General features: G+C 33.5%; 1 protein-coding gene across 1 annotated transcript; it reads right to left on the minus strand.

Annotated features, from left to right (window-relative positions):
- Positions 1–3,117: 3,117 nt before the first annotated feature.
- LOC120354980 lies at positions 3,118–12,111 on the minus strand. The gene is made up of 2 exons (XM_039443198.1): positions 11,912–12,111; positions 3,118–4,180 (listed from the first exon to the last, which is right to left on the minus strand). Exons 1-2 carry the CDS (start codon positions 12,080–12,082, stop codon positions 3,410–3,412), a joined length of 942 nt encoding a protein of 313 aa, XP_039299132.1. The 5' UTR covers positions 12,083–12,111; the 3' UTR covers positions 3,118–3,409.
- Positions 12,112–14,427: the final 2,316 nt, after the last annotated feature.

Raw genomic sequence — 14,427 nt, forward strand, 5'->3', positions numbered from 1 at the left:
CGACATGAAATTGAAATTGTATTTGAAAAATGCTCGAAAATTGCTTTAATTTCGACAACTAAGCAACAAGTTAGCAAATTCAATAAAAACATGGTCAATTCTCACACTAAAAGCTCAAGGTTCAACACAAGGTAAAAATCAAAGTTCATTCAGTTCAATAACCTGCAAAAGAATATAAGATACACAGAAAAAACAACTACAATAAAATCCACTCAATATCACACTATTACATTTTTCAACAATATAAGTATGAAATATTCACAATACAGACAATTAAAACTTACAAAACTACAATATGAGATATCCAAAAACTGTATAAAGATTTCCCTTTTGACACTGCCAACTGAATGAAATTTTGTAAGTTGTGATTACAGTAGGAAAGAAATTCTTGTTAGGATGTAGTAAGCTTAATGAGCTCACCCATCATCTTTCGTTTATCATCACTGCTCATATATTTTCTATGATATGCACAACCATTCTATAGTGAGGTCCACGTTATAATGGCAGTGGATAAAGATAGCAAAACAACATTGCCGATCCTCTGTCTTGTCAATGCCTTCTATAGACGGTAGCTAATTATTGATATAATATTAACTGTCAATTCTTGTTTAAAATATTCAATTTTATTTTATTAAGCACAAAATTATATTTTCCAATGATTTCATACTGAATTTTAATGATGAAGATGAAATATTTTGTGAATTTATTATTAATTCAACATTGTTAAAAGACGATCTGGCAACAGAGCAAAGCGAGAAAAAGAGCGCTATCTGTTTTGTTGAATGATAGACAAGGATAGCAATACCATTGCTAATCAAATACTGCCATTAAAACGTGGACCTCACTATAGGAAGTTGAGTGGTCGCTGAAGAGAATGAATTATTATTGTTTGTAAGCAGGATTATACCAGGGTCATCTTTTTCAACCTCCGATCTCATATCATAAGACACAGACGAGCGATAGGGGGGCAACTTTCACAGAGCTGAACAGTTTAATATCATTCCCACCAAACGCCCTGTGATCGATGCGGCCGGATCGTCAATTTTTGTCGAGTTATAGAACCACATACATGGCCGCCTAACTTGAGTCTGCTGCTAAGTGCTAGTTACGTAGCGTTATTAGTTTTTGCAAGCAAAATGCAAAAGTTCAGCATAAATCTAAAAAATATTTTCATAATGTGTGGTTACCGGAAATCAGATGCATTTATTTTGAGTACCAAGTACTCAATGAAGTAATGTGAGTAATCAAAGTATCGTTTGTATTGAATACGGTAAGTATTGAGGGATAATGGCTGCATCAAGTAGACGCTTAATACCAACATAACGATATCACTGAAGAGAGAAAGAAACCGAGAATTAACGGGCCGTTCATAAGATTTAGAGCCAAGCCATATGAGACGTTTTTCAGACGAGTCGACAGGGCAGGAAGCTCTCAGATTGACTGATTGGGTAGGCGTTCGGAAATCAGCTGATTATTAGCCAATCGGTGCTCATTCCAAAAGTGTGCTCATTCCATTGTCCTAAAAAAGCACATTTAATGGGTGGGGCTGGCCTCACCCACTCAACCGAATGCTTTCGAAATGATGCCAAAAATGTGCTCTTAGAATATGCACTTTTAAAAAAATGTGCTCATTCCCTTGTCCTAAAAAAATACCCTGAAAAGGGGCCAGCTTCAAGCCAGCCTCACCCACTCAAGCGAATGATTTGAGAGTGGTACCAAAAAAATGTGCTTTGAAAAAAATGTGCTGAACACCCTCACTGTGAAACCGAGTTTATTAATGACGAGGGGGGTGGTGGTGAACAGTCTGAGCTTAATATCATGGCTACTAGTGAAGCAAATCTTAAGAACAAGGTATCAAATGAATGTGCTCGTTATGCATTTTCAGAATATGAAGTTTTTCAAAAATGTGCTCATCTCCATTAAATTGAAATTGGACGAATTTCTAAAGTTGTTTGGCGGGGGGCGTCGTGGTGAACATTCTGATCCTTATATCATGGCTTCTCATTAATTACTGATGTAATTAATGAGTTCTATAAAGCTTTACCACATTGTTGGAGAGTATATTTGTTGAACCTTCTAAATAAGGTTTTCAATAGTCAAATAATACCACATGAGTGGTGCAAGATACTAATGTTGTACTACACAAAAAAGGAGATCCCAATGAGCCTAGCAACTATAGAATTATTACCCTAATTAATACAATTGTGAAAATTCTTACAACAATAGTTGAGATCCGTTTGTCGTTGTGGGCGGAAAATAGCGGTGCTCTTCCAGAAGGACAAAGTGAGTTTAGAAAAGATCGAGGCTGCATTGATAACATCTTCGTCTTACACTCAATACTATTTCAAAATGTAGAATTCCGACATAAGACTTGTAATGGAATTGATAAATTGATGGTTGAACTAATTTGATTTATGATGTAATTTAAAATTTGTAACAAAATAATTAATATTGATTGTATTCAACAAGAATTACAGGTCCTAACTCTCTAGGAGTTGGATACAGAAATTAATAAAAGATAATGCTGTTATATTATAATTGAAAAATAAGATGTACTGATCAAATAAATGAGGGGTTAAATATCGCTTGGCTAACGAGAGGTTAAATTTGGATCTTACTCTTTATCTCATGAGAAAGGTTTTAATTGTAAAATAATTAAATGTAGAATGAATAATATAATTTTTATTGATAATTTAAAAAGAATTATTTTCAAAAGATAAAATATGATTTCAAATAATATTGACAAGATATACCCTCAGATAAAAATAATATAATTAATTTGGCACTTACTCTACCCAAATGGGAGACCCTCTCAGTAGGGAGAAGTCGGGCTGAAAGTCAAAATTACCGCAAGCTAAAATTATTATTATTATTATTCACAATATTATTCTAATTGGATATTTATATGTAACATAACTTTCAATGAATACCTTAAATCTATGTGAGTGCCAATTCATAAGCTAAATGCAAGTGATATAAATTACATTATAGTGAACTAATTCATAAAAATCAAACTTAACACATCAATCAACTTCAAATCAACAATTCAATACATTCATATCTGAATAAGAATTGAATGGAAAAATTTCAATTATATTGATGAATAAAATTAAACCTACAAAATCTACGAAAGTAATAAAATTGAATCATAATGCAAAAATTAAACATCAAGTCCGAATAGTATTCGAGTAAGCAAAATAATATTGTGGAACCCTTGAAAATAAGAATAATAATAATAATTGAAATAGTTTATCTTCTAATCTGGGAAAATATTTGAATCGATAGCATAAAAGAGTAAATGGATACAATAATAGTGAATAAGTAATTATTATTTGCATAGTTTCCTATATCCTAACCCATTATTTTAATGATTTCATTACATACTACTTTACTAAAACACAATATATTCTTAAAGCTCCTGTGGGTAGTCCACAATTGGAGTACGTTTCGGGACTCTCAGTTGATTTGCTTTCTTCTTAATATAATTTTGAAGACATAAATACAAGAATATAACAGTTATCAGTGTTTGCCAGACAATAATAATATAAATGATCAGTTTATTGTTCACCCCTAACAAATCAAAGTTATTTGGCATTTCAACATGATGGAAAATGTCTTCTGAGAATGAGTTGTGCTCTTCAAATTTTGAAAAATTCAAGTGCCAATTTTCATTTAAGATTTCTGAAAGGTTTAAGTACTGAGGCAGAGTCTCATGTTTAAAAATTGGGATGCTCAATTTAGATAAATTTGTCCACATGTGAGGAATTAAGTTATTAATAGCTGGAGAAGGATGGGAACGGGAGTCGCAAGGATAAAGAGTGCTTATCAGTACGTCGCCGTTGTCGTCTTGAAGTTCGCAGTTGCAAGGGATGTGGAGTGATAGGGTTCCTGGACTGTTGCTTGGGACCTCAGTTGTTGAGTTTTTACAGCGAATTGTCGTCTTTTTGCCGGTGTTGTGGAATAGGAAGGTGTCTTCTCGTAGGCGAGTGATTAGGGTTTGATTGTCAGTTGCTTTACAATCAAATTTGCAGACTTCTCGTAGCTCCGATACGTCTGCTTCTGATGTTAGAAGGTGGAGACAAGTGGCTTGGGTGGCGGAGTTCGACATCTTTTTCCTCGGAATCAAGCAGAGGCCTTTCTGCTTGAACTGGCAATCGTCTTCTTCGTCATCTGACAGGATTTGCAGTTTATTTTCTTCTCTAAGTATCAGGTGATGTTGGGAGGTCAAACGGCAGGTATGACCATTCCAATGAAGCGGGATAGATTGCAGGTGGAATAATGAAATAGTTGAATTTTTCTTCTTTATTGGTATTTTGAGGTAACCAATAGTTCGTTGTCGGATTTTCTGCAGGATGTTAGTTTCAAGTTTCGAATTTTATCGTTGTCTTTTGTTGATATGGTGAAGTTTCTCTTGTTTATTTTCTTTTCGAGTTCTTGAAGTCGATTGTTTAGGTCTTCTTTTGAAATGACGTGATGAGAAAGTTGTTGATTGTAGCATCTCATGTCGATTTCATTGTAGTTGTTAGATAGAGTCATCATATACATGAAAATAGTAGTCCTCAGTTGTGTTTTCAGTACATCGGTTGTAGTATTCCCTTTCTGAAACTTATTCTGTTGGGTGAATGATTCTTGCCAAAGAATAAGGTCATGCTTCATGTTGTTCAATACTTTCTTCACGTTCTCTGCCATGCCGTTCATCTTGCGTGTGTTGTCTATCAATTCGACATGTTCAGCGTGAACGAAGTCTTGAAGATTACTGAGATGAGAAGTGATGTCGGTTTCGGTTTTCACGTATGCGCCCAATTCTTCGTCGGTAGCTACTCCGCAACACCAGTTTAGGACCGCCCCGATCGTATCGATAGAGCGTTCGCGGCGTGGTAGTCGATTTTCGCTCTCAGCTGGAGTGTTGTCGTCATCGCTGCCAATGTAAATGCCGTCTTGTAGTTGTAGAAGTTGCAGCTCCGTTCGATGAATCTGATCAAATACTGCACACTCCGATGGGGAAGGGAAAGGACATGAGTCAATTTTTAAAGGAGTACTCAGAAGGTTCCTCATAACAAATAAAGGATTTGACCTAGTAATACTGAATGTTATTGGAACTGTGGACTCGTAAAATACTAAATTGTGAATTTCTTTAAATAGATCTCCGTGAAAAAGGAGAAATTTCTTGAGGCAATACCGTACAACATATTTCTACAAATGCTAAGGAACAAAGTATTATGGTATTCATTTTAAAAATATTATATCAGTTAGTACTCTATATTAATCTATCAATGAACAGTTCGTATAAGATATCAATTTTATAAACAATAATTACTAGTAAAAACCCCAAAAACCCTACAAATAGATTATGTAAATGGTCAAATTAATAGCTATTTCTTATATTCCAATCGTAATCACCTACTGGAATTGATTATTTCATTAACATCAATACAGATAATATTTTTATTAAAATATACGTTTTCACATAAATAATCTTATAAATAAATAAATTATTATATCAAGAATCATCCGTTTCTGAAAAAGAGAAACATTTTATTACATACGAGTCAAGAAAATAATATTCAAGCATAAATCGTATTTGATGATTTTCAAATAGCATTCATTCATAAACAAAAACGTGAGAACAATTCACATCTTTTAATAATGAATCATCGTTAGAATGTCTAGTAAAATTGTCTATCAGAGCTCAATTATATTTCATTGTTTCATCGAAGTAGAAATCCAATTGATTAATTGATTGATTGAAAACTGCATACTATTGTGATTTGAGAATCATCTCGATATCTAGTCGTGAGAAAATGGATTTGATCGCTTCACAAGTCAATACTGATCTCGCAAACAAAATTCTCTAAAAATTCAGTTGTAAGCATGATATTGTTTTTCAATGATTTGGAAAATAAATAAATTACATGAATGTTTCATCTCGATTTCTTCTCATCAATTGTCTTTTAAATTAATGAAAGGCAAAGATTTAGGATGAGCGAGGTATAATTGCTAGCATAAAGAAAAGTGCTGGAATAAAGAATACAGTTAGACAATAAAACAATAAACACTTAATTGATGGGATCTCGTATGAAATATTTTTTCAATTTATCTACATGAAAAGCTACATTTTTATAAGTACCTCGTAGCGGAAAAAATATCTCATAGACTTCATCTGTTACTTTCTTTACTACTTCATATGGGCCTGAATATTTTTTGACTAATTTCCTAGACTGTCCTTGTCTTACATCAGGATCGTGGACCATAACTAAATCTCCTGGTTCAAAAATGCAATCTGTTCTATTCCTATCGTAATAGTATTTCTGTTTTTCTTGTGCATCTGATAAGATTGATGGTATCTGTTCTCGCACTTCTTTAAGATTTGCTAATCTCGCGTCTAAATGATAAGTGACGTCGTCATTTTCGGGAAAGATTTTCAAATCTAAAGGAGTAGTGGCTTCAAAACCGTGCAATAAGAAAAAAGGTGTATATTTCAAAGAGCATTGTTTCGAAGTATTGTATGCGAATAAAACTTTCGGCAGCATTTGTACCCACAATTTCCTATTATCGGCTACGTAAGCTGTTAGCATCTCTTGAATTGTCCGGTTGGCTCTTTCGGCCAGACCTTGACTTTGGTGGTGACTTGATGATCCTAATATGTGTTTGATTCCAAGCTCAACCATAAGGTCATCGACTTTTTTATTTACAAAATGTGTACCTCTATCGGATCGAATTTCTTTTGGAACGCCAAATCGGTTTATTAATTTCCATAAGCATTTAGTGGTATTATTTGCGTCGGCGTGTTTACAAGGTTCGGCTAAAATATATCGGGTCGTTAAGTCAACAATCGTTAGAATGTATGAATAGCCCATTGAGCTCTCTAACGGACCGATGTAGTCCATCATGATACTTGAGAAAGGCTTACTATCACACTTGATGGGCATTAAGAAACCTTGAGGCTTTGTAGTAGGGGTTTTTCTCTCTTGGCAATTTTTACATGATCTTACATAATTCGCAATGTTTTCATACATATTTTCCCAATAATATTTCGATGATATTTTCTCATGGGCTTTATAAATGCCGGTATGTCCACCTGTTAAGGAATCATCATGGAATGTTTCAAGGATTTTATTGATAAGAGATCGGGGTACGAGAAGTTTCAATTGATTGGTATGCCCATCAAATTTCTTCAGATAGACAATGTATTTTTCGATCGTGTATTTTCTCGCCTTTCTAATCGTAGCTGTATCACTATGATTAGGGTTTCGTATTGCATCATATATTTTTCTTATACTCTCATCATTTTTCTGTAAAGTCTTTATGTCTATTTCTTCTATTTCGAATATATTGTAGTTTTCGTCCTTTGTGAGATCAGTTATATACTTCTCTAGTGGATATCTACTCAGGGCATCAGGTACGTGCATTTGGGCTCCTGGTTTATATTTCAAATCGAACGTGAACTCCGTTAATTTCATAAGTAACTTACTGACTCGAATACTGGGGTTTTTCCAAGTTTTATAGTATTGCAAACTAGCATGATCTGTGTAGATTGTAAATAATCGGCCAATTAAGTATTGTCTGAAATAATTTACACAATACACTATTGATAGAAGTTCAATCTCTCCTACTGCCCAATTTTCTTCATGTTTTGTCAGTTTTCTGGAAACAAAAGCTACTGGATGTAATTTTCCATTGTCATCTGGCTGCGAGATAATGCCCCCTATTCCAACTCGAGAAGCATCTGTGTGTACCACTACCTCCTTATCATTATTAAAATGATGAAGTACGGGTTGTGATAAAAGTTTGCTTTTTATTTCCGAGAATGCGTTCTGCTGATCTTCTTCCCAAGTGATTGGTTTATTCTCGTTATTTTTAGATATCAGATTTGTTAAGGGTATTGCAATTATAGCGTAGTTTTGAATGAATTTTCGGTAAAATCCACTAAGACCAAGAAATGCTCTGACATCTTTGACAGTTTTGGGTATAGGGTATTTTTCGATAGCTTCCAAGGTTTCGGAAGCGGGTTGTATCCCTTCCTTGGAGACAGTGTGTCCAAGTACTTTAATTTTTCGGTAGAAGAAGTGACATTTAGATGTATTCAATTTTAGTCCTACGTCTTGCAATCTTTTCAAGGTTTTCTCGAGCTGTTGATATTGCTTATCAAATGATTCTCCATAGCTAATGATATCGTCCAAGTAAATCAAAACTCCTCTATACAAATAATCATTGAATACTTGGTTGATTGCTCGTTGGAAAGCATTTGGAGATGTTCTAAGACCAAAAGGTAGTCTTTTGAACGTGTACAGCCCTTTATGAGTTGCAAATGCTACATATTTTCGACAATCTTCGTGTAATGGCTGTTGGAAAAATGCTTGTCTGATATCTAGGGTGGAAAAGTAATCCGAATTGTCAAGAGAATCAAAAATTGTTTGAAGAAGGGGAAGGGGATATCTATCCGGTAATATTTTCTCGTTCAACATTTTATAGTCTACAACCAATCTGAATCCACCGTCTTTTTTAGTAACTAAAAATGCGGGAGAAGCATAATGACTCTGGGTTTCACAAACTATTCCTGCTTTTATCAATAACTCTACTTGTCTGTCTATTTCTGTTCTTTGAGCGATAGGTAATCTGTACGGTGACTTAGCAATGGGTGTGTAATCTGTAAGTTTGAACTTGTATTCGGGTAATTTCACTTCCTTGAAATCAATTTCGTTTGTTGAAAATAGGTGTTTGTATTTATTGATGAGTCTTTTCGCTTTGGAATTTTGCTCTGGTGTAAGATCTTCATTAATATCTATTTCACAACCTCCTCCATCGAATAGTACAGAGTCTACTAATGAAACAGATTCGTCGTAATTACAAACTTCTCCTTCAATTTCACCAATAATAGTTTCATGCAACAATCTTATATCTTGCCTTCCTAGATTCAAAATTCTAATTTCACTCATGTTTGTTTCAAAATCATCCTCATTCCAAAGCACATGCAATTTTTTATTATGTAATAACGATTCATTTGGAGTAAAATGGGATACTTTGAGCAATTTTTGTGTTAGATTGACTTTGACATTCACGTCTTTTCAAGCGGGGATTATTGTTTCAAGAGCACATTTGACGAAATTTACGGGATTGGGTATGCAGACTTCTTTTGTAATATTTGTTTCAGAATCGTTGTGTAATCTATTTAATGTACAAATCCACTCTTTATCCATGTCTAATTCGACTATTTTACCATTATCGTTCATTGAAATGATGTTATTCTCATAATCTAATTTCATTTTATATTTTGAGAAGAAGGAATTTCCAACAATAATATCGGCCTGTAAGTCTTCAGAAATTACTAAATTTACTTCGAATTTCCTGTCATGTATTTGAATTTCACTCGAGATCATTCCTGTGATCGGCATTAATGAACCATTAGCTACCGATAAAGCAATACTACTATTTTTCAAATGTTTTAGATCATCGCTACTTAAAAGATTTTTTTGAACTATGTTTACGTTCGTACCGGTGTCAATGGTAATTGATACATCTTTTCCTTTGAATTTTCCATTAATAGTAAGTACTGGGACTTGAATTCTTCTCTCTTTAGTCAATGATCCATTCATTCCAAGTTCGTGCTGAGCATGCATTTCGGAAGACAATAGCTGTTTGAAGTTGGTTTCACTTTCTATTTCGTTAGAGCAATTGTTTTCACTTTCATTTGAGTATAACTGATTATTATTGGCATTGAGAAAAAACTGCCTGACAAATTCTATCGCTTTGGATTGTTCATCTTTCATTGATACAGAATATATTATATTACATGTGATTTCTTCTTTATCAATTGAATTTGAAGAATAATTATCAAATGGAAATTCAGCGCTTTGTTTTTCAAATCCGGATCCCAAGTTCATATCCGATTCGTCTAGGCTCGGGATCCTGTATTCGAGTTTTTTGATAAGAAAAAACAATCATCTTTCCAGTGATTATTCCTCTTACAGTATGTACAGAATCTAGTCCTATTAGGGTTGATTGGTGTCCTGTAATTGACTGATGTTGATTGTGTGTAATTATTGTTTGTATAAGGTTGTCTCCCCATATTTGTGAAGTTCTGTGCTCTCTGTTTAATGATTGTATTCTTGATGGCGTTTTTCCTAATTGCTTAAAAATTGTCAAAATAATTCCTCTTTTCAAGAAAGGTTCTGCAAGTGAGTATAATAATTTTAGACCGATTTCTATTATTCCAGTTATTTCTAAAATCTTTGAGGTAATTTTGTATTGTCAGATTGTTGAGTTTTTTGAAAATAACTCATTGTTCTCCGATAGTCAATTTGGGTTCAGACCTAATAGAAGCACAAATACAGCTATATCTGAATTCATGGAAAACTGTATCTATTCTATTGATGAGAAGTGTAATCTACTAGGCAGCTTCTATGACATGAGCCGAGCTTTTGATACAATATCTCATCCCATCTTATTACAAAAGCTCAAATTCTATGGTTTTGATGACATGTCAACCAATTTAATTGCCTCTTACTTGAGTGATAGATTCCAATCTGTTTTTTATGATGGCTGTTTTTCTAATTATTTAAAAGTGTTATCAGGTGTTCCACAGGGTTCCACACTAGGTCCTATCCTCTTCATTATATATGTTAATGATCTTCCTGCAGCAATCAGTTGTAAAAATGTAAAACCATTCATGTTTGCTGATGATTTAGCTGTTCAAATAAAAAATAATGGTCTTTCTGGTAGCTTACATACGGTTAATGAAATAATTGAAGATTGGACAGCTTCTAATTCATTGTGTCTTAATAAGGACAAAACTCAACTTTTGGAATTTGGATTCAGATTGCAACCTGACAATGCAAAGTTTCTCGGTATTACAGTTCAAAGCAATTTAAAATGGGGCTTACACATCAAAATATTATGTGGCAAACTGTCGAAGGGAATTTTTATGTTAAATAGATTAAAGTTCATTGTTGATAAGAGTGTTTTAATTTCAGTGTATTTTGCTTATCTTCATTCCCATTTGTATTATGGTGTTGTTGCCTGGGGTAATGATACGAATGTAAATAAACTATTTGTGTTACAGAAACGAGCAGTAAGGGTCATTGCTAATGTGAATAGCCGTTTTCACTGTGTAGATTTATTTAAAAAATTCAAGATTTTGACAGTACCAGCTATTTACATTCTTGAATGTCTTATGTATGTAAAAATTAATTTAGCAAGTATTTCTGTAAATAGCAACGTTCACAATCATTACACTAGAAATTCTGAATCGCTTAGAGTGAACCAGTGCAATTATGCAAATACATTGAACTGTTTTAAGGAGTTCGGTATAAGAGCTTATAATAAGCTTCCTGCACATTTAAAAGAGCTAGAAGTTGGTAATTTTAAAAGAGCCATGAAAAAGATGTTAATAGAAATATGTCCATATAGAAAAGAGGAGTTTCTAATTTGAGGGTATTTTGTTTGATGTTTGTATGCTTGTGATTGAATTTTTATTTCTATGAATGTAAATACTTTTTATTTACCATGTTAAATTTATTATGACGATGCTATGCATTTGTATATAAATGTTTTCGCAATAAAGAAATCTTGAATCTTGAATCTTGAATCTTTGGAAATTGTTCTGATTTGTTTCGTGTGGGAAGACGTTTCCGCTCCTATTTCCAAACTGTCTATTAGGATTAGGATTATGTGATTGTGTGTTTCTGTCGCGACCATTGTAATTATTATTGTTTGAATAAGGTTGTCTTTGGAAGTTGTTCTGATTTGTTTCGTGTGGGGAAAAGTTTCCGCTCCTATTTCCAAACTGTCTATTAGGATTGGTATTTTGTGATTGACCTACATTTCTACTCAAATTTTTCACAACAATACTCAGATCGTTCAATTTCTTTTCTAAAGTATCTACTACATTTATTTTTTGTACAGGCTGTTCGATTGAAGCATTATGCATTCCTAACTTTTTGTCTAGAAGGAAGCGAGATCTTTCATATTTGGCGAGATTTTTCTCTAAATCTTCAACTGATGCATTGTCCATGAAAGCAACATGTTGCAATGCTCCTACGTCTAAGCCTCTCAAAACATATCCTACTATTCTTTTCTCTGACATTTGAGGCTCAAGGATGGGACAAAGTTTTATTATATCTGCTGTGTATTCTGTGTATGTTTCTGTTTTCGAGTTTTTGTCTGGTTGTCTCTTCATGAACAGGGTCTACAAGTTTACTTTTTAAGTGGCCTACTGCATCAAGAAATGTCGCGTTTTCATTTTTATCCGAAAATATGTCGAAAATTGCCAATGCTGTTTTCTTGAGGTAGAGGGGTAAATACAAGATTTTATCATCCTCATCCCACTTATTTATTTTTGCTGCCCTATTGAAGGTTTTCAACCACTCGTTGAAGTCTTCACTCTTTGTACCCCCATAGCTTTCGGGTTTCGCAAAGGGTCTTTTATCATTCCCTGCCATATTATTTTCTGGAATTGGGATTTTTGCTAAGTTATCGGGAGCTACTGTGTCGTAGATGGGTTCTTGATTTCTGCCTAGCTTGCCTACTATTCGCTCGTAATCGGCTAGCATAGGGAAGATAATACGATCGCGTTGAGACAGGGACCCTAACTTAAGTAATCGACTTAGAGCATCTCTAGCTCCTGAATCGTGGTCCACATAAATACAAACTTTTTTTGCCAAGTCAACAGCGAATCTCAAGTATTCAATACTAACAGATTGAGGGATGTGAATACCTAACTGTTTGCCTAGCTCTAATAATTCTGATTTATCCAGAGATTTTACTTTTAAATCAATAGGTAAACGTAATAATGAAACCTCGAATTCACTAGGTGATTGTTCAGAGTCACTAGAACTAGAGCTACTCATCTCAATATAAAAATAATAACAATTATCATATTTACCCTGTACGTTGAGAGAATAGAGGACATAATTATACGAGATCAAACACAGAATATAATAATTATGATAATGACCTGAAATGAAAATGTCAATAGATAATTTGAAGGCTAATCTTGTCAATTAATAATCTCTTTCTCATGAGAACGACGCCCAACACCATGTAATGGAATTGATAAATTGATGGTTGAACTAATTTGATTTATGATGTAATTTAAAATTTGTAACAAAATAATTAATATTGATTGTATTCAACAAGAATTACAGGTCCTAACTCTCTAGGAGTTGGATACAGAAATTAATAAAAGATAATGCTGTTATATTATAATTGAAAAATAAGATGTACTGATCAAATAAATGAGGGGTTAAATATCTCTTGGCTAACGAGAGGTTAAATTTGGATCTTACTCTTTATCTCATGAGAAAGGTTTTAATTGTAAAATAATTAAATTTAGAATGAATAATATAATTTTTATTGATAATTTAAAAAGAATTATTTTCAAAAGATAAAATATGATTTCAAATAATATTGACAAGATATACCCTCAGATAAAAATAATATAATTAATTTGGCACTTACTCTACCCAAATGGGAGACCCTCTCAGTAGGGAGAAGTCGGGCTGGTTGATCTGCTGTAGATGTTTCCAGGTCCCGTCCTTACCACCGACTGCTCGCTTCTCATTTTTTCCATAATTTTACTTGTCATGAATTTTCACCGTCGTCAGCAATTTATCTATTCATTGTGAAAATTCATGGCAAATAATAAAAATTATGTAGTTCTATTACATCCCCGGGTCCCCCTAAACTTCGGCCCGAAGTTATCGAAAAAACGGCATCTCTCTAAGTTAATTTTTACACATTTCAATAAAATTTCAAAAATTAAAGTCAAAATTACCGCAAGCTAGAATTATTATTATTATTATTCACAATATTATTCTAATTGGATATTTATATGTAACATAACTTTCAATGAATACCTTAAATCTATGTGAGTGCCAATTCATAAGCTAAATGCAAGTGATATAAATTACATTATAGTGAACTAATTCATAAAAATCAAACTTAACACATCAATCAACTTCAAATCAACAATTCAATACATTCATATCTGAATAAGAATTGAATGGAAAAATTTCAATTATATTGATGAATAAAATTAAACCTACAAAATCTACGAAAGTAATAAAATTGAATGTGGTACAATTTGGGAAGGGTGGAAGTGAGTGGTAAGATTATAAGATTCCTTAGTCAGCTTTACAGACAGGCAGAGCTGGTCCATATGAATGTATCTATCCCAGTAGGTAGAGGCGTTTTACAGGGGGATTCTATCAGTTCACTTCTCTTCTCTTTGTATATTTCAGACATAGAACATTACTTTAGAGAGAAAGGTTTATCTGGCATACCTATAGATGATTCCACTGATATTCTAATTCTCTTGTACGCGGATGACATTGTCATCCTTGCAGACAGTCCTTCCGACATGAGAAACAAAATAAAATGCTAGGAGGATTACTGTGAGAGTCTGAAATTGAGGGTCAACATTTCCAAGAC

Source organism: Nilaparvata lugens, chromosome X, assembly GCF_014356525.2.
Source record: "Nilaparvata lugens isolate BPH chromosome X, ASM1435652v1, whole genome shotgun sequence".
Taxonomy (NCBI): domain Eukaryota; kingdom Metazoa; phylum Arthropoda; class Insecta; order Hemiptera; family Delphacidae; genus Nilaparvata; species Nilaparvata lugens.

Bases quoted from the DNA above. Each gene is read 5' to 3' on its own strand.
- LOC120354980 (XM_039443198.1), bottom strand. From the start codon at position 12,082: ATGTCAGAGAAAAGAATAGTAGGATATGTTTTGAGAGGCTTAGACGTA. The intron at 4,181-11,911 runs ATCGAACAGCCT...AATAAACTGCAA, and splicing joins TAGGAATGCATAATGCTTCA to ATCCTGTCAGATGACGAAGA.